The sequence below is a fragment of the Camelus ferus genome, chromosome 10 (genome assembly GCF_009834535.1).
Source record: "Camelus ferus isolate YT-003-E chromosome 10, BCGSAC_Cfer_1.0, whole genome shotgun sequence".
Taxonomy (NCBI): Eukaryota; Metazoa; Chordata; class Mammalia; order Artiodactyla; family Camelidae; genus Camelus; species Camelus ferus.
In genome coordinates, this window is record NC_045705.1 from 2,822,167 (window position 1) to 2,842,615 (window position 20,449).

At 35.4% G+C, this 20,449-nt stretch overlaps 1 protein-coding gene across 1 annotated transcript in view; it reads right to left on the reverse strand.

Moving 5' to 3' along the window:
• The window catches only part of DYNC2H1 (dynein cytoplasmic 2 heavy chain 1), a 264,118-nt gene that overhangs the window by 229,421 nt on the left and 14,248 nt on the right, over positions 1–20,449 (reverse strand). The window contains 14 exon segments of the mRNA XM_006186202.3: positions 520–647; positions 1,492–1,720; positions 1,805–1,944; positions 2,986–3,084; positions 3,645–3,797; positions 6,941–7,036; positions 11,736–11,931; positions 13,959–14,134; positions 15,284–15,408; positions 15,742–15,853; positions 15,967–16,080; positions 16,179–16,313; positions 18,653–18,885; positions 19,652–19,796. Of these exon segments, the coding sequence (XP_006186264.2) occupies positions 520–647; positions 1,492–1,720; positions 1,805–1,944; positions 2,986–3,084; positions 3,645–3,797; positions 6,941–7,036; positions 11,736–11,931; positions 13,959–14,134; positions 15,284–15,408; positions 15,742–15,853; positions 15,967–16,080; positions 16,179–16,313; positions 18,653–18,885; positions 19,652–19,796 (2,081 nt within the window).

The window sequence follows — 20,449 nt, forward strand, 5'->3', positions numbered from 1 at the left end:
TTGTTACATAGAGTGGGTCCAGTGACACGAGTTTCTGAGTAAAGGGGACACATTAAGTCATTAATGATTATATGACCAAGCAGCTGGGTCATGAAATGCCCCTCAGAGGGCCTCCTCCACATTTAAGGTGTCTAGATGCAACAACTTGGTGCACCTCCCAGGGCATTCGGAAAGGAAGCAGCGCAGCACAAAATTAGTCAAATGTCTTCCAGTATGCTCCCAGTGGTAGACGCTTACCATTCTGGGACTGTGCCTAAGCGCATCCAATACTAGATCCTCACACAAGATCTGGAGAGCAGCCTCTTCCTCCAGCCTACTCTAACTACGTCTCAGCTCGTAGAGCCTCTAGAAGGGATTGTTTCAGTCTCAGGATAGCTACTCCTAATTCTCAAGTGCCACAGCCCAGCTGTAGCGGAGGTAAGGAGATGGCCTGCCTTCAGCACTAGCCAGTGAAGGTCCTCATACTACCCCACGGGGCAAACTGCTGTGACAAGCACGACCTTAACTTCACTATTATACCTTGGAAGCCGTTCTGCTTCTTTCCCTTTGATTTTCAGTGCTTTAAAATTTTTCTCCCAATCATGTACAGTAGAAAGATGCGTTTCCACGAGGGCTTCCATATCGACTTGCCCAATTACAATCCACTCCTATTTAAGAACAGAAAACATATTAAAGAAATGGAACTAATAACTTAACATTTAAAAAATCAGGGTCCAACTATTAGGAAGTAAGTTTCAGTTTAAGTTCGTAAATACGATTACTTCATAGCCTAACGAATGAACAGGAAAAAAACAATTTAATATACAAAAGTACAGTGATCATAAAACTTTGAAGAGGCTGCAAAAAAAAATTTTTCCTTAGATTCCCTTCTCAAATTTGATGTATACAAAGATAAAATCACTTTTGCAAAACCAAGAGCTACTGCAAGCTACAAATCTGAAAGTACACAGATTTCATTAACTAAATAAAACGCAGAAGCAGCGTTGCCTTCTCAATCATATGCTTCAGGATCAATACAAATGAGCAATGAATGCCATTAGGTTTATCTTTGGAGAGTTGGTTGGTATGATGCACCTATCAACAAAAGGAAGTAGTTAAATCATCTCAGTTTAACTTTGAGGGCTTCCCTCCATGGATTGCTCTTGAGCTGAAGAATGAAAAGAGGATGTATTTTCCTGAAAGGAATTAAAAATGACACAACAGAGTCACCTCAAATTCCAAGTTAACATAACATTAAAAAAAAAAAAAAAGAGGGAAAAAAAAAAAAAACTAGCTTCTCTATCTTCAAATAGTCAAAGAGAAAAAAATTTTAGCGCAACTTTTTTCTCATGTGCGGCATACACCTGGATTGCACAAGAATCCTCAACGCTGGCTCTCTGGTTTGCCACATTTTTGTTTTATGCTATACAAGATGAACTGTTGGTTTGTACATTTAATTCTAATTCAATCAGATGAAATATTATACTGGACAGAAAATTACATGTTCCATACCTTATGCTGGTGTAAAACAGCTAACAGTCTCCTAAACAGATCTTCTGCTTTGCTGAAGATAGTCAGAAATCCACTCGCATTTCTATCAATCATAATAGAAAAAATAGCTTCATCTCCTGCCTCACCCACTCCCTTAAACAGGTTAGGGATGCCGATGAATCTCCTCATTTCTCTGTAATATTTAGCCCGGATTTCTTCAAAAGGAGGCCTGAACTGTAACCGTCCTTGTCTGAAAGCAAATAAATAACTTTAAAATATAAACTATTAGAAAATTATAGACTGAAAATTAAACTGGGTTTTTAAAAACTCTTACTTGTATATTAAATCTATGTTTATTTCTGGCAGATTCTCATTAAGTGCTTCTAATCCCATCTGATACTGATGTTCCAGGGCTTTGTAAAGTTGATGATTCCAGTGCTGCTTCCACGCATGCATGTCACTTGCTTGGAATCCCTAGTGTGTTATATTCATATTGTTTATTTAATAATTAGGTGTTGGAATGAGCTTTCATATAATGCTTTCACATCACATACAATAAAATTACAAGCAAAATAACACCTCATTTTAAATACCCTAAAACATGCAATTCCTTAATTGCTACTTGAATACACAGTCAAATATGAAAAGCTCTAGTCTTTGTACTTATACACAAAAAGATCAGTAAGATTTTCAAAATCAAGTTAATAGCAAATGCATTTTTATGTGGACTTTATTTTATGATCCTAAAAAAAAAAGAACAGAAACGATGGTTTATTTTGTAAATTTCTTAATCCTTTTGCAAAAATCCCCATCAAGTGTAATTCTTCTCTTCCCTTCCCCTCCCCAAATAACCCTCTGCACATTTAACAACATGATAAATTTAAAATATAAGAATGCTCAGAAGTGTAGTTTTTTGCTTCCATATAACTGTAAATCGTTAATTCTAGTATTTTCGTTTTTATTTTTTCTTAAAGTTCTAAGAACTGGAAAATGTAAGCAAGTGTGTAAGATACCTACCTCATATTGCACTGAGATCCCACTACCACCTACTAGGTAGCTTCTACGCTAACTACTTTCACATAGTTCACTTCAAATCAAAACGTGTGGAGCTGACATTTTACCCCCCAAGAAAGGGAAAAAATTCTGAAAACATTATTTCAGTCTTCAGGCTTCTGCCTAAATTTAACTTTGTCACAACTCAACAGACATAGAAATCACCTACAAGAAAACTAACAAATGATAGATATTTAAGCACCAACTCAAGAACGCTATAAAGTCTAAATTGAGGGATTTGGCATTCCTTAAGACAAATAGGAATTTAGTCTTATACTTTTTAAATATAAATACATTATTAATTTACAGTCTTTATAAGTAATTCAGTCAAATTCTGAATTTACAAAGAACTCATTAGTAAAGATTTATAGATAACCTTTGTGAATTTTTCATCAATTCATATATTCACATTCTGAAAAGGTCACATCTCAAAGTGTAGACAGCAATTAAAAGACACTGTACCTGTGCTTCTACACTTGCCAAGCCAGTCCTCAACTCCTGTAATCCATCTTTCCACCGCTGTTGCTGCCGAAGCAAATCAATGTTCATAAGAACTACCACCTGTTAAAAATGAGAGCGTAACAGTCAGAGTACCACCTGAAAAATAGTAACTTTTCAGCGGAAAAACCTGACAGGCACCACCTTCATCGAGTGATCAAGGTTAATTCAACTTATAAGACATATCAATACCAGATAATGCACTGAGAAAGGCAGAGCATCACTTTTGTGGTACTCCTGTCAAAACTGCACAACCCCAATCCAACAAGATCAAATGGAGGGACAGTCTAATAATAACTGACGAGTGTTCAACGGAAGTGTATCAAAGTCACGAGAAACAAGGTGACAGCCTCGGCAATTAACTGCAAGGCAGGATCCTGGATCGGATCCTAGAAAAGAAAAAGGACATCAGTGGGAGAAGTTGTAAATTCAGAACAGCCTATTTCCTCGTTTTGATAACTGTTCTATGATTATGTCAAAGCTGGGTGAAGGGCAAGTGTGAACTGTTTGTACTATTTTTGCAACTAAGTCTTAAATTATTTCCAAATAAGTGATTTAAAATTACAGCCTAATTATTTTTAAAAGTTATTCATAGCTTATTCCATTTTATAAATAAAATATACCTTTTCACAAAATGTAGTGTGCCATTTTCTCAGTTTTCTATTTTCAGTGGCAAGTCGTTCAGCAGCATTTTGGAGTTTCTGGATGTAGCCTTCCAATTCTTTAGGATTTTCCCAAGTGATTTGTGATTTTCCCCCACTTCCCGCTTTTGAATTCTAAGGTACAACAAATGACATTTTGATAAGATTCAACATTCTGCATCATAAGTCCAATGACCTCTAACACTGACCTGCAATAAAAGAGCACACAGTAATTCTTGCATTTTATAAATGATAAGGCATTCTGGCCAAGACTGAGTAGCCCCATTGCTTCCAAGTTCTCCCTCTTACAACTAAAAATCCCCGGACATAACAAGCAAGCGTCGGAAGACTCAAAGGTAGAAATAAGAAGGTGGAGAGCCTCAAAATCTTGGGATTTAAGGAACAGCACACTGGGCCTCCTGCTGTCTCCCATATACCCAGGACAGGAAGCTGGAGGAGCCTCCAACCTGGAACCACCTCCAGGACAGAGAAGTCTGCTCCCTCTGGCCGAAGGACAAGGAAACCAGTGGCCTAACAACAGAAAACCTTCTTAGCAATACCCACCCTACTCCACCCCAACACCTGCCCCTTCTGCAGATTCAAAGAGACCAGGCAGAGAGCTGATCATCCATCCTCTGTTTATGTCGGCGGGCCTTAACGGGGAGCTGAGCTTCCACTCCCGAGATGCTACAACAGAGCAGTGTGCAACATCCTCCACATCCTCCCGACCCTGTCAACAGGGCTTAGGAGGGAGCGAGGTTATATCCTGCTGGGAGGCAACCAGACATGGCCAGCTGGTGTTCCACTTTCACAGGAAGGTGTCAGTAGGGCAAAAAGCACAATGTTTCACTTTTGTCTGGAGGGTACCCGTAGGGTCCAGCAGAAATCTGAAAATACACACACTCACTCACCCTGGCCTCATGCTATACCTCACTGCTTCAGAGAGAAACAATACTTCACTTAGAAACCAAAAATATAAATGAATTGAATTTCTCATCTGAAAGTATGAGGGCTAGGAGGAAGTGGAGCAATATTTTAAAAGTGCTAAAAAAAAAAAAAAAAACTATCAACCATGAATTTTATATCTGGTAAAAATACCCTTCAGGAATGACAGAAAATAAAAACATTTTCAGACAAAAGAAAACTAACAGAATTCATCTCCAGCAAGCCTATCTTTAAAGCATGACTAAAGGAAATTTTCTCAATAAGAAGAAAATGATTAAAAAAACAGAAAAGGAAAGAAAAGAAAAAAGAAACCTGGAACTTCAGAAAGGGAAAAAAACACTGGGATCAGGAAAACATAAAAAAATAAACTGTCCTTCTCATGAGGTTCTTAAATTATATTTGATGCCTAAAGCAAACCCTGTGTGATGTGGTGTTCTATGTATGTAGAGGATACGAAATAAACACCTAAGACAAATATATAGAAGTGAAGAGCGTAACAAGACCTAAATAGAAGTAAGGTTCCTATACTTCACTTGAACTGGTAAATGGCAAGGCATAGCAAGTCTCTGGCATGTCGTAAATGCCCAATAAATAGTGGATGAATGAATGAAACTAAACAGGTTATAATAAATTCAGTAGCATACTCTGTGAGTCAGTTCAAAAGCCTTTACCAATTACTACACACTAGTTAACTGTTGTATTGCTAGAGTATAAAAATAAAGTCCCTGCTCTCCAGCGTAGTACGTGGCCAGGGGAGTGCAAAAAGCTTTAGTGTTCCTTCTCCTTGGTTTTTGTCTCCCACTATGTCTCTCTCTTAACATACGCTAAATGTAATTATTTACTTCTCACAACCCAATTTCTCAAAATAAGTTTTCTCTTTAGGAGTATCAACAGATGTGATTTTGAATGTTTTTATTAGCAAAGAAATCGTTCTAAATGCTTACATTTAAAACTATCTATTAGGTGGAAAAGGTCAAAAATAATAAAGTATTATTCCATTTTCAAAAAGTCCACTTGTAAATATACACAGAAAAAGTTTAAAAGGATATACACCAGACTGTTACTAATGGCCATCTCTTGGTAGTACAATCATAAAACATTTTTTTTCTTTTTATCTCTATTTTTGAAAATTTGCATTATAAACTCATACTGTGCTATGGCAACAAGAAAAAAAATTAATGACATCTATAATATGAATTATCTAACTTCCAATAAATTTTAAGCCTAAGAACTAGTGTGCAGAAAAAAGTTAACCCAGCAGATCTGAATGCTATCCGTTAAAAGGTCTGCTTGAAAGATGCCATCAGCCGGCATCTGAGAACTTGGATTTTGGAAGAGTTCCCACCACTCTAACTTTTCAAGTGTCTCACTGCCCCTAAACAATATGTTTACACTGAACACTTGATTTCCTTCTGGCAGTCTGGAATTTTGGTACATATTATGCAGACAATACCTACATGACCAGTTTCTAATAAAAGCCTGGGTACTGAGTCACTCATGATCTTTCCCAGTAAGACGACATTTCACATGTCTTACGCTTTGTTGCTGGAGGAATTACGCGTGCCCTAGGTGACTCCACTGGGAGAGGACTCAAAAGCTTGCAGCTGGTTTCCCCAGAACTGCACCCCATGTACCTCTCCCTTTGCTAATTTCACTTTACACTCTCTCACTGTAATAAGTCACGAATAAATCAGCCCTGGGTACAACTGTACCCGAGTCCCAGGAGTCCTACCACCAAACCACAGAACCTGGGGGTATTCTTGAGAACCATGACACAACAAGCTGTCCACTTTCAAACAAAAGAATAAAAGGGTATATTCCTCTTCTGCTTTTTTTTTAAATATGTCATGTATATGAAGGCTAAAAGTATAGATTTCAAAAAGTGAGCAGTCACATAGCAACAGTTTAAAAACTATTGTTGGTTTTCCTAATTTCTTATGTGTGGACATTTAAATAAGCATGGATAGAGCAAATAAAACTTTCAATTATAAAATCAGGAGATGATGGAAAAGCTTTAAAGAGTCTTATGCAAAAGGACTTCACACTTCAGTGAATAAATATAATAGCATACAAATCTGTATACTATATATATTTCTCAATTCAACTGATTAAAATTAGCAGCAAAATATGTGAAACATTAAAATGTTTAAATCTACAGCTGTAAAAAATATCACTTGTTAACAGTGAAGGAAGTCACTGTAGAGCAAAATAAAGCCTTAGATCGATCCCTGACTGTTAAGCTAAGGGTATACTAAAAAAGCAAGAAACAAATACTTCACATGTAAAGTGAATTATAATAACATAAATTATAATAACATAAAAAGGCCATTTACCTTAATGATCTGTTCAAATGCTAAAGCAGATTGCAACATCATTGGTCTCTGACTTTGAATCATTTGTTGATCAATAGAATTATAAAAATGTGCCACCTACAAAATAAAATTCCAATTAGTATAATTAATCACAAATATCACACTTAATTTTAAATTGTTCTTCATTTTTAACGATTTGAATGGAAGTAACTCTTCTCTCAATTTCAAAATTAAACAAAAAAATTAGTTTTTCATCTCCAGTACAGCATTTATGCATTATTAACTTACAAAAGTAACAAATATGTGTTGAGTCCCTATAATTTGCCAAGTCGTATCCTGGGAACTAATTAAACAAAGACTATAAAACCTAGTCCCTGGAATCAAGACATTCATAGTCTCATAGGGAACACAGAGGAAACCAGTGAATCATAGTAAGTGCTAAAAAACTGAAGTCTTTATTATTGCAAATCTTCAAACCTGCTCCTTCCTTTTCCAGTATACAATAATCTATCTATTTCTCAGATGAAAAATATCTTTGAGCTGTCCTTAACCGTTCTCACACCCCACGTCAGTGAAGTTTACTGACTATACCATCAAATACCAATTGAATTCAACCACTTCACCCACCTCCGTCAATCCCACCCCAATCCAAGCACCCTCTCCTTTGGCAAGACCAGTGCAGCAGCCTCCTGATTTGTCTGTTTCCAGTGAGGCCCTGCTATCTATTCAAAACACTCAGTGGAGCCAAAATAGTCCTTTTTAAATTAAAAATATATATGTAAACAAGAAGAAAAATTTAAGTATAGTCAGTTTACAATGTTGTGTCAATTTCTGGTGTACAACATGCTTTAGTCATACATGAACATACATATATTCATTTTCATATTCTTTTTCACCATAAGTTACAAGATATTGAATACAGTTCCCTGTGCTATACAGTATGAACTTGTTATTTATTTTTTATATATTAGTATCTGCAAATCTCGAACTCCCAATTTATCCCTTCCCACCCTTTTCCCCCCTCTAGTTTTTGTGTGGCACTTTTATGGTTTGATATATAGGATCATGTCATCCGCATATAATGACAATTTTACCTCTTCTCTTCCAATTTGGATCCCATTTCTTTCTTTGTCTTCTCTAATTGCTATGGCTAGGACTGCCAATATTATATTGAATAGCAGTGGTGAGAGTGGGCATCCTCATCTTGTTCCAGATTTTAGGGGGAAGGTTTTCAACTTTTCACCATTGAGTACTATGCTGGCTGTAGGTTTGTCATGAACAGCTTTCGTTATGTTAAGATATGTTCCCTCTATACCCACTTTGGTGAGAGTTTACCATAAATGGATGTTGAATTTTATCAAATGTTTTTTCTGCATCTATTGAGAGGATCATGCGGTTTTTGTCCTTTCTCTTGTTAATGCGGTGTATTACGTTGATTGATTTGCGTATGTTGAACCATCCTTGTGTCCCTGGGATAAACCCAACTTGATCAGGGTGTATGATATTTTTAATGTGTTGTTGGATTGTTTGCTAATATTTTGTTGAGGATTTGTGAATCTATGTTCATCAATGATACTGGCCTATAGCTTTCTTTCATAGTAATGCCTTTGTCCGACTTTGACATTAGGGTGATGGTGGCTTCATAGAATGAGTTTGGGAGCATTCCCTCTTCTTCGATCTCAAACTTTTCCAAAATGAGATTGGTCTGGGCTCTTCTTTATATGTTTGATAGAATTCCCCAGTGAAGCCATCTGGTCCTGGACTTTTGTTTGCAGGGAAGTTTTTTATTGCCAATTTTATTTCACTTCTAGTGATTGGCCTGTTCAAATGATCTGTTTCTTCTTGATTCAGTTTTGGTGGACTGTATGTTTCTAGAAACTTGTCCATTTCTTCTAAGTTGTCCAATTTATTGCCATATAGTTAATAATATTCTCTTATGATTTTTTGTATTTCTGTGGTGTTGGTTGTAATTCCTCCATTTTCATCTCTTATTTTCTTTACTTGTGTGTTCTCTCTTCTCTTCTTGGTGAGCCTGGCCAGAGGTTTGTCAATTTTGTTTACTCTTTCAAAAAACTAGCTCTTGGTTTGATTGATTTAGTCCTTGTTTAAACATAAATCATATCATATATTTGCCTACTCAAAACTGTAAAGTGATTCCCCAATATATTTGAGAATAAAATGCAAAATCCCAAAATTCTTACCTAAAACCTTCCAATGGTTTCCCAACACACTTAAGAATTAAATCCAAATCTAAAACCCTTACTCTAGCACATTTCACATAAACTGGCCTTTAGCCCCCGACAAAGCTCTCCTTCACTGCATTGTAGCCAAATTGGCCTCCGTGCTGTTTCTCTAACCCAAACGAGTCTTCCCTAAGGAACTTTCCACATGTCACTCACTTCCTCTGCCTGCAAAGTCTTCCTCCAGACATCTGCATGGTACTTTTGCTCAGTTTGTATCATGTCATTTCATTACCTTTTCATTCAGGCCTACCCTGACCACTCTGTATAAAACAGCAGTCTTTGTCACAGTCCTTTTACCATGTTCTCTTTTTCTTCAAAATACTTGCCTATCACTACCTAACACTGTATTGTCCATATGTTTGCTATTTATCTCCCCAATTAGTGTCATTCAATAAACGTTTGTTGAATTAAACAATCAAAAAAGAGATACCTACTAGAAGGTATAGTGGTGGACAAAAGACATTGTCAGCTCTGCCAGGGAAAAAGGAGAGGTTCAGGGAACAAGAGCAAGTAGATACTATGGAGAGAATCTAAGGAATTTAAGGAGACTGTCTTAACTTTTTTATCTCCAACCACATCATGAAATTCTTGGCACAGAGTAGGTGTGTAAAAAATATTCCTCAGCTAATTTTATAGTGAGTCAATTCTTTTCACTAGTATGCATAAAAATACATATTTTTGGTGGGGGATACCCACTCTATTCTATATCACAACTATAATTCAAGAAAAAGCCAGTTAGGAAAACTAGAAGCAAAAGAACACACACAATGACAGCAGGCTGGCCCTACTGTTATCTATCCAGCACCTACTTCATACTCTCTACTCTGGTTATATATGTGCTCCGAAGTAAAGGCACACACAGCTGGATTCTCCCAGCTGTTCATCAAGGGGTCAATTACTATATGACCATCTGTTCACCTGAGCTTTTATTGTGTTAAATATCTCAGATACAGAAGTGAGCAAACCTCTGCTTTTGAATATATAGTCCCTCCATGTGAAATGATTATCTGTTCCTCCTTGTGCTCTTGAGAAAACATGTATACTATTCCAGACTCACATCAAATATCATTCCCCTGTAAAGATCTATCTCACGTGACCTTTACCTCTGCCCAGGAAAATAATGGAAAATTTTCACCTCTATTCTTTCATGGGACTTTCTGAACATGTATCTATAATATAGCACTCATAATATATTAAGTATTATATCTATTTTTTCATATATCTGTCATCACTATATGAATTGCAATGGAATAAATATGGGCTTTGGAGTCAGGGAGACATGGAATCAAATCACAGCTTCATAACTTACTGTGTGGCACTGGGAAAACTGTTACAAATCTGATCCCCAGTTAGATAAGTGAAAATGGGGGATTAATTGAAATAACATAAATAAGGCATCTACCAGAAGGCCTGATATTTAATGAGAACTCAGTGTTTGGTTTGCTTTCTCCCACTAGACCAGGGGTTCTCAACCATGGCTGATCTGAACCCAGGAGGACACTTGGCAACGTCTACAGACATTTTTGATTGTCAGGACTAGGCTGGTGCTACTGGCCAGGGATGCTGCTAAACATCCTACAAGGCACAGGACATCACCCACAAAACAGCCAGTCCAAATGTCAAAAGTTCTGAGGCTGAGAAACCCTGTACCAAAGTATGACAGTACTGTACTCATTTTTATATCCTCAGGACACTGTGCCTCGCAGTATAAGTGCTCAATGAATCTTTATTGGATGAAAGAATAAATAGAGACAAAATACACAAGATATTGTTCCTGCCCTCTAAGATCTATTAATCCAGTGAAAGAAAAGATGAAAAATTTCAACACTATAAAAAAGTGTTTTAAGAGTGATGTGCACACGGCACACAAAATTAGGAACAATCAAACAAAAGACACAACAAACAAAGTGACTTGCGAGTTGGGAATTAAAGGATAATTCTGAGTGTTCCAATCAAAGGGAACAAGTATCAGTGCACAGACACGTTCAGAGAGGAGCCAAGCTGCACACACTGATGCACAGGGTGGAACATGACGGGAAGGGTCTAGGGAGTGAAGGCCATGACCAGGCAGGTGTGCTAGGGCATGACTGAGAAGAGCCTTGTATACTATGCTAAGGAGATGGACAGTGAGGCAGTAACAAGTGGTTTTAAACAGGTAAATGATTTGATGGCAACATGTGGAACGTGTAGACCAAGGAAATGACCAAAAACAGACCAATCCATCTGCTTGGTAGTTTCAAAGAATCTGCCCCTGGAAGGCAGGGAGAGGACCCTTACTTAGAAAGTACTTTAAGACCCATGACAGAAACAGGAAAGAAAGAAGAAAAAAGAAAGAATATTCTACTTTTACAAGTGCTTTTAGAATGAAAAGCAGTAATACCTCACATTAATAAATTCCCATATAGGAAATTACAAAGCAAATTTTGTAATGCAGTCATTTACCAAACAATAACTTCACAAGATTTAACAGTGCTATTCTATTAGCCTAACAAAATCAAAAGCAGAAAACAAAGCCCTTTAAAATATTCTAATGAACTCTGAATAGCCATGTTTTCAAAAGTATGATTTCATACCTGTTTCAGAATAATTGCTTGCTTGCAGAATTTCTGTGCAATGTTTGCAACTTGCTGTATTTTGGCAGGAATAACAAAGCCAAGTGCAGAAAGCTGACGAACTTCCCTCAGAAGAATCACCAACCGATCTGAATAATGCACTCTTAATGATCCATCATTAGGGTCCAATTCCATAATTTGACTATTAGCCTCAATACTACAAAACAAAATAAATAACTTTATTTAAATTTCATGTTCTCACTCTTGACTAATGAAAAACATAAGTTTTTTACAACTTTACTGTAAATATATTAACTCAAAGTAAAGTTTTCAAGTTATTTTTTCCACATAGTATTTCATAATTCAGATAAACTACAATATCCAAAATATACCATCACATTAGTATTTCAACAAAGCAGTTTTTGAGATTGATTTTTCTGACTTCAATCTTCAACTAAGACTTAAAATTGACATCATACCCATCATAAAGGAAAAAAGGTTTTGATTCACTTTCTAAAAGATACCTTAGGATTTTTAAGTCAGCTTATTTGGTTTTTAATACTTTTATTAAAGGGTCAGTAATAAACATCAAAATAGTAGGAGTAGAGATATTCATATGTTTCATTCTTCTACGTTTTGCTATGTAAGGACTGCCTTTTCTTTGTGTTTCTTCTAAAAGCCACAATAGTAAATTTTTACATTGGGGCACTCAAGTCAGCATGGACTGTGAAAATGAGAAGCTAAATTAAACTTGAAGTATTATGTTTTCATGACTCTTCTTCCAGGATCAGGTTTATATAATGCTCTTCCTTTCAAATCACTTTCACAATTAGAAGAAACTGCAAGTCTTAGAAAGTAAGCTACTGATAAGTGATGAACAGAATCTGTGAAGCTGACTTAGTAACACATAAAATACAGCATAATAAAAAGCAGATGCTTTAAAATAGCTTAAAATAATGATTTAGCCCAAACTTTCCTATAAAAACTTAAAGCCTGTCAGAAACTAACAGTGACGCTTTTTGTCTTTATTTGAATATTCAAAACGAGTCTCTACACACCAGCACAGTCTAAAATATTTTCTAAAACACACCTGACTCTATAGAACAATAATAGATTTTACTCAAAAAAAAAAGCAAGAGTCAGGGGTTGCATCACCAAATGGGAAACAAGAGGCTGAAGAAGGTTAAACGGGCTTCTTTACTGCAGGTCTCAGTCCTTGTGGCATGTAAGCTACCACACACAGTGGATCTCCACCAGAGCTACAGTGGTAAAAGGGTGAAAATTTCCCAAAATAAATACTTGACTAAAGAACTCTACCTTTTTTTTTTTTTTTTTTTTTTACAGGAGATGCCTGAAGCATCTCTCATATTTTAGTTTTGGGATAGAAAGGCAAAGAGTTAAATGACAAAGTTATAATCATTATGCCCCAGCACCTTTTGATTCTTTTATTCTTCCTCCAGAACCAAAATGCAAGATAAAGGGAAAACAAAATTATTCACTCAGTTTAAAAGCTAACACTTTTGGCCTAATTATTCAGTGCAGTAGTATAGGGAAAACAAAAAGAACTTTCTATTATGACCAAAGTTACTTTTAAAAAATAGCAAGCTTCTAAAAAAATTACAAGTTTCTAAAATACAGACAATAACATGCTGGGGAAAGTTGACCTGAACAAAGGAACACTAGTTTTTCTAAACTATCCATTTCAAATAGGCATTAGAATAATTAGGTTAACCAGTTAAATTACATTCAATATAGCTTAATAACTATTTACCAAAAACTTATTGTGTTGGACACCATGAAGAAATACCCTTCATCTCAAGGAGTTTAAAAATAATGAAATTTTAGTTTACAATGTGTGTGTTTGTGTGTATGTGTGTGTGTGTGTGTGATGGTGGGGAGCAGTATATATAAAATATTAACATTAAAATGTAGGAAAATATATGTATACCAGTAACAAGAAACCAAGGGAGAGGGGAAGCCTAATTCCAGAATGGGAATCTGTAGTTCTGGGGAAGAGATATGAGAAGGAGGGGAAGGCAATCAAAATTTCCAACCTTAAAGACTTAACAGTTGATCATCGAAAACTAAACCCATCCCTCCCCCCCCCCAAAAAATACTAAAAGCAGCAGCAACTTTAGAGAAAGGAGAGAGGAGTAGAGATGATTCATTTCATCTTGTCATTGGATTAATAACACAAGAAAAGACTCTTGTGTAGATTTCACTGTTTAGAATACGTATACTTACCACAGACCAGACCTGGGATCAGACAAACCAGACTGAACATCCCTGGACCAATCATCAAATTGTTCCTGTTCATACAGTTTAAACTGGTCTAAGACATCTTCAGCAGTTCGATGGAAAGATCGAAATCCTGACAAGTCAGACAGAAGAGCCTCTGCAATCTTGATGGTATCATCTACCTTAAAAAGCCAAATTACAGGAATATTTCTTATTTAAATTACAACAAAAATACCATAAAACCAGCCTCCTTCTCTGGTCTGTGATTCAGAAATTGTTTTCCCATTCCTCTGTAAGCAGTAAAATGGAAGATTTGCCAGTGAATTTAAGAATATCAACCCCTACTTTGTTTCTGAATTATACAACCTCAGAATAACAGAACACTGAGGATAACACATGTAAGGCATAATCTAAAGAGTAATATAAGGGAAATACAGGTGAAATTCCAAGGATTCAGCAATACTCCTAAACATGTTAAGCAATAATTTGAGCCCTTTACTAAATGCTCTGGTTAATAGCTCAAATAATGATTTAGGTCAATTTGAATGCCAATTAAAGGAGAAATGCCTTTCCTCCACAACTGTACAAAGAACATTGCAGCATCTTGGAAAGCTGACTGACAAGATTAGGCAGGATATTACAGAAAACAAAACATCAAAAATATAAACTTGAATAGGTAGAACTCTCAAATATGCTAGACTTTATAGTATTGTTTATCTGCTTACTCTTAATGATACATTACAGCCAATTAATATTTATTGCACAAGTCAAGTGCAAAACACTGTACTGCATACTAACTAGTAAGCACACAAGATTCTTAGGTCAACTTTGGTTTTTTGTTTGTTTTGTTTTGGGGGGGAGGTAATTAAGTTTATTTATTTATTATTTTATTTAATGGAAGTACTGGGGATGGAAACCAAGACCTCGTGCATGCTAAGCACTCTCTGTACCACTGAGTATACCCTCTCCCCTTAACTTTGATATTAAAATCATAGTCCTTTAAGTCTATATGCTGCCACTACTCTGGGCAATACTAGAATATTTCACCCCTTTAACTTGCCTTTCAACCTAGAATGACTTATTTACATAAACATACTTGCAGACAGACTGCACCTACCAAGATTCTGCAATGACACATTTCAAAGAATTAAAAAATCCTTTGAAAATAATGTTCTTCATATTTTTCACTTTCAAAATTCTACATTTTTACATGAAAATTAGATATGCCAAGACAATTTTTTTAATGTTTTCGCTACAGTTTTAGAGTGCCTTCTACACTAATTTAGCACATTTTAAAATTAGTATTCTTCAACTTTTATTAAAAGCAATACCTTCAGTTCGAGCTGGCGTACCCAAACTATATTATTGACAACTTCTGAAAGGTTTTTGCCAGAAAGTGGTCCAGATGCATCACCAGGAATTCCACGGCATCGTTTCTCAAAATCTAATCGAAAATCTATATAATTTAAATCAAATAAATGATTACACACATTTAGAAAACATTTTCTAAATGCCTCCCAAGTACCAAGCACTATGTCAAATGTTGTAAACAAAAAAATAATGAGTTTGTCCCTTATCCTCAGAGAGTTTTTACCATGTATCAAGTCAGAGGAAGAAAATAACCAGTTAATCCAAAAAATCTATCATTTATCACAGAAATAGTAAATTAATCTTCAGCATATAGAGGTCATAAAATGTAATCTCTTAATCCTAAATGGTATACAACAAAGAAAAAAGTAACCTAAAAAATATCTTCTCAAGCAAACACTAATTTCTGATAAACTCTTACCTTTAACTGAGTCCGTAAGTCTTGCCAGTAAAGTTTCTCTTTCTAACATCAGTTCCTTGCTTATAGTTGGACGCTTCACCAACTCTTCGTATTTCAGAAATGCTTGAAGAAGCTAATATAAAATAAGTATATGTTCATCTCAGGAGGATCAACTTGGTAAAAACATGAGTATCTCCTAAAATAGCTTAAGGGAAATATTAAAAGTGAAATCCTTCATTATTTTACCTGCTGTGGACTATCTTGAATTTCTGAAATATAATTTTTCAGTTTTCCTGCTATTTTTCGTTCTGCAGGTGCAATAATTTTTTCATACTGAGACACTGCAGCTTTCCATAAAGGCTAAACAAATTAACAATATGGTTAGACTTTAAAATTCTGCCTTTAAAAAGAACAGAAACAGGAAACTATATACACAAACATATATGTATCTCTCCAACCTCAGTATATGGATTATACTGCACAGGATTCAGGCCAGTAAAAGGTTCAAACACTCGAGCCAGGCATGTGATTTTCTCATCACTGGCAGGTGAAAAATACAGAAGTTTCTCATGAATCGTTCTAACAGCCAAGACCTGAAACATAAAATATTGAAACAATAAATTCACTTAAATCAAAAAAGCAGCATAAATAGGTCTAAAATCTAAAGAGATTAGGCAAGAATTTCTTTAACCTAGGTTCTCTGAAATGAATAAAACTGAAACTACAGTCTGATAATTACTACTCATCTATAATCGAAGTGATGCGCGAAGACACACTGTATCATCGCACTACTACCACCACTGTGCTCAACTCTAGTGAAGACATAAAATCTAAACATTTTCAAACTATGTTCAAGGTTCATTTAAGGAAAGTTTTAGAGTCTCTCCTCCTTAACATAGTAAAACCTTCTAATCTTCATCATTCCGCAGTAAACTGCACTTCTAACAATGAACCGTATGTTAACTCCATTATGTATAACTTACAAACAGCTGGAAAACATTATTGTATTTTGTATTTAATTCTACCAATCATCAAAAGCTAACCAAAAAGGTTAACTAAAACTGCTGTAATCTTCCATTTGAGCTGTAAATATCAGTACAAACTCATGATTTATTTTTCTCTTGATAAAAGCAAAAATGCCAATTTAACAATGCTGTCTACTGAGAAGGCCTAAAAGCATTAATAACTAAATACCATCTAGCACTTCCCCAGCTAGATTGTTGTTGTTAAGTACTATTTTCCACTAAGTAGGAGGATCTTTGGAGAAAGGACTAATTCCAGGTATGAAATGGAAAATGTACAAGATGGGTCAGTACATTTTGAGGGGCCTCAAAGTCAGTAAGTTATCAAAGAAACACTGGATTCATGTCAAAATGACACAGAGCCAACTTTAAAAGGGTACTCACTGCCCCAAGATGGGACAACTTGAGCACAGTAATAAGTAAAATAGGTTGAAACTCGCAAATAAAAAAACTCATAGGTTCATAATACCACTAAAAACATTTCATTGATTGCCTATGGAACTTACTATGACACTAACTCATTGTTCATTGTTCTAAGAAGCGATAGACAGTGGGAGGGCATAGTTCAGTGGTAGAGTGTGTGCCTAGCATGCACAAGGTCCTGGGTTCAATCCCCAGTACCTCCATTAAAATAAGTAAATAAACAGTAAAATAAAAACCTAATTACCTGCCCCCCTACAAAAAAAAAAAAAGTAAAAAGCAATAAATAAAAAGAAAAAAGTAATTGTCTATACTGCCATTTCTGCACGAACTATATTTCAGAGTAAAAACTATGACAGAGGAAATGTTATTCCGTCATCATTAATAAATGCAGAGAGAACAAAAGAATCAGAAAGTCATCATTTTGCAACTCCTCATGATCAATCATTAAGAAAAAGTTGATGAAAAGCACTACAACAGACAGGCCAGCCTCATCACACGTGAACCCAGTGATCACACTTAACTCACGGAAAGGGGGAAAACCAGGCACTACGTGCCTCCCGATGTCACGTGTAAGAACTGTACAGTGTCGCCTAGGAAGCAGCCTGGTTCATAAAACTAGCTTCTAGTAACTACAAACTTTTCTGAGACAATCAGGAAACTTGAACTTTTATTAGGTATAAAATGATATTAAGAAATTATTATCATTTTGTTAGGCATGATATTAGTATCATGATTATATTTTAAGGGTGAAAGTATAAGATTTTGTAGATTTGCTTTAAAAATACTTCAGCAAAAAAAAAACAACAACAACAAAAAAAAAATAAGGCGGGGAGACAAAGATGGAGCAGGAATCAAATATGTCAGTGGCCACTGAAATTGAGCGATAGATACACTGGCATTCATTATACTATTTTATTTCTGTGTATTTTTTAAAATTTCTCACAATGAGAAAGATTAAAAACAATAGCAACAACCCCCGAAGAGTTCCGGCTCCCCTAAGCACAAAAGGAAAGCCAGCTTTGCAGCCTCTGCACGTTCTCATTTTGCCTGCCCTTCAAGCTCGACGTGTAAGTTCCCCACTGAAACTCACAACTTATGTAAATTAGGCAGCTGTTTCAAATATGTCCACTGTGTACTCCCTAAAAAACCATTCCTGCTTACAAACAATTTCAAGACCAAAGAAAGTCTGAGAGCTTCCACACATGGACAACAAAGAGCAACAAAATTGAAGTTCACAACTTCCAAGCTGAATAGCCACACACCAGAGAAAGAAAGGAAGTGGAACCCAGCACTGATTTTGTCCCCGCTGGGCATCTGCTACTGCACCACATGACGGCCACAAATCATCGCACTTTAACTTTCCTTCTCTCCCAAAAGTTAAATTTCTATCAGATACAAGTAGTGCTTATTAATTATAAAACACATTCGCAAACAAGTGAGGACCTACTTCACACTTACAAACAAATATCCAAATAATCAAATGATACCTCTTCAAGGCGTGTGCCCAGTTTGGCAAGTGTTTCAGGAAAATATTTCTCATTTTTCCATGGATGAGGAACATAGCGCTGCCACACCTGACCTGTTAGGTGATTACAGGCAATTACCCACTGCTCACAAATTGAAATACCAGCTTTCAGATTTTCCTTCACAAGATAGTAAGGGTCTTCCCATAGGTTCAAAGTTCCCAACTTTTTCTGAACAAATCTTCCAAATGAACCACCTAATAAAACATAAAACAAACTTTTTAATGAATGTATCTTTTTACTGAATATTTGCATAATACATGCTTATGGTAAAATACTATACAAATTAGCAAACTAAAGAACTATGAAATATCACATCCATCCTCTTACACTGGCACTGTCCATAAGAAATTTTTTTTAATACACATACATACACATATTTGTATTTTTGCATCTTTCAATATATTATGTATATCTTTCAAGCACAAAAATATATATACATTTTTTAAAAGCTGCAGAGCTCACTGTATGGATATAACATTAACCAGTTCTCAACTGCTATTTGTTTCTCTCATTTTACAAACAATGCTGTAATAAATATCCTTGCACATACACCTTTGTGTATGTGTCTAATATTTCCTCAGGATAATAATGAGAAAGGTATAGTCTTGGTCAAAAAGTATATGTACTTCAAAATAAAAAAGTATATATACTTTCAATATCCATGGATAAGACAATATATATTAAGCTTTTCATTTTGTTACAAAATAAAGTCTAAATACATGCATAGTGACTAAAAATCTATGTTAATTTAGTTGTATTAATTGTCAAAGAATTTGATAAATGATTTAAATTAAACTATATACAAATATCTACTTAAGTAATTCTATATGATTTGCTCTAAGAGTTACTTTAAGCCACAATTATTACACTAAGGAGCAGTTTAGATAAGGACTTAAAGGGAAAAACAGGAAACAAAATAAGGCAGGCTTCCAAAATTTCAAAAGGTTTTCTTTCTAGTACCTATAATATCTAAGAGATGCAACATCCGTGACTCAGGATAATGGTCATGCTCCGTCTGTCTCCACACGTCGTCTACAACATCCCGAGTGGTCTCCACCAAGTCGACTACTTCCAGTAAGGACAGACCATCCAAGTTATAAAACTCCTAAAATCAAGAGGCATTCACCTTTAAACAAAATCGTATTTGTACCTTGAGCAATATAGTCAAACTACTCAGACTTTTTCAAATGCTACAGCTCTAATATCTGCCAGGTTACTTTCTCCTCTTCTGCTACCAGTTGATATATTACTTCTTTATGCAAATACCTTATAAGCTCCTTCACAAACATAAATTTCACAAAAGCTAGAAGAAAAAAATAAGAATTGCATAAAGTCTATAAATTTGTTTTTACCCTTGGCCTAAGTTCCTTTAAATTTGGAGACACTTCTTTCATTCACTCACTGGAGGTGGCCTTAACGCCATGTATACCTGACCCATTTCAATTTACCTATCTTTATTCATTCATTTACTATGTTGCACAATGTTACCCACACATAGCTATTCTACATTTCATCATTGTTACAAAAAAGTTTAAATCCATTCCAAACACTTCAAATATTACTGAAATATTATGAATGAATAAAAAATTACTATATATTTATTTCAAAAAGAATAATTTTTGAAAAAATACTTAAAATGATTACTTATTTAACCTCTCTGTAGATACATCAAGGAATAATCAAATAAGTAACCAACTAAGTCTCTATATTTCAGATTCCTCCAAAATGCTAATTTGAATAAAGTGAACATTCTTTTCA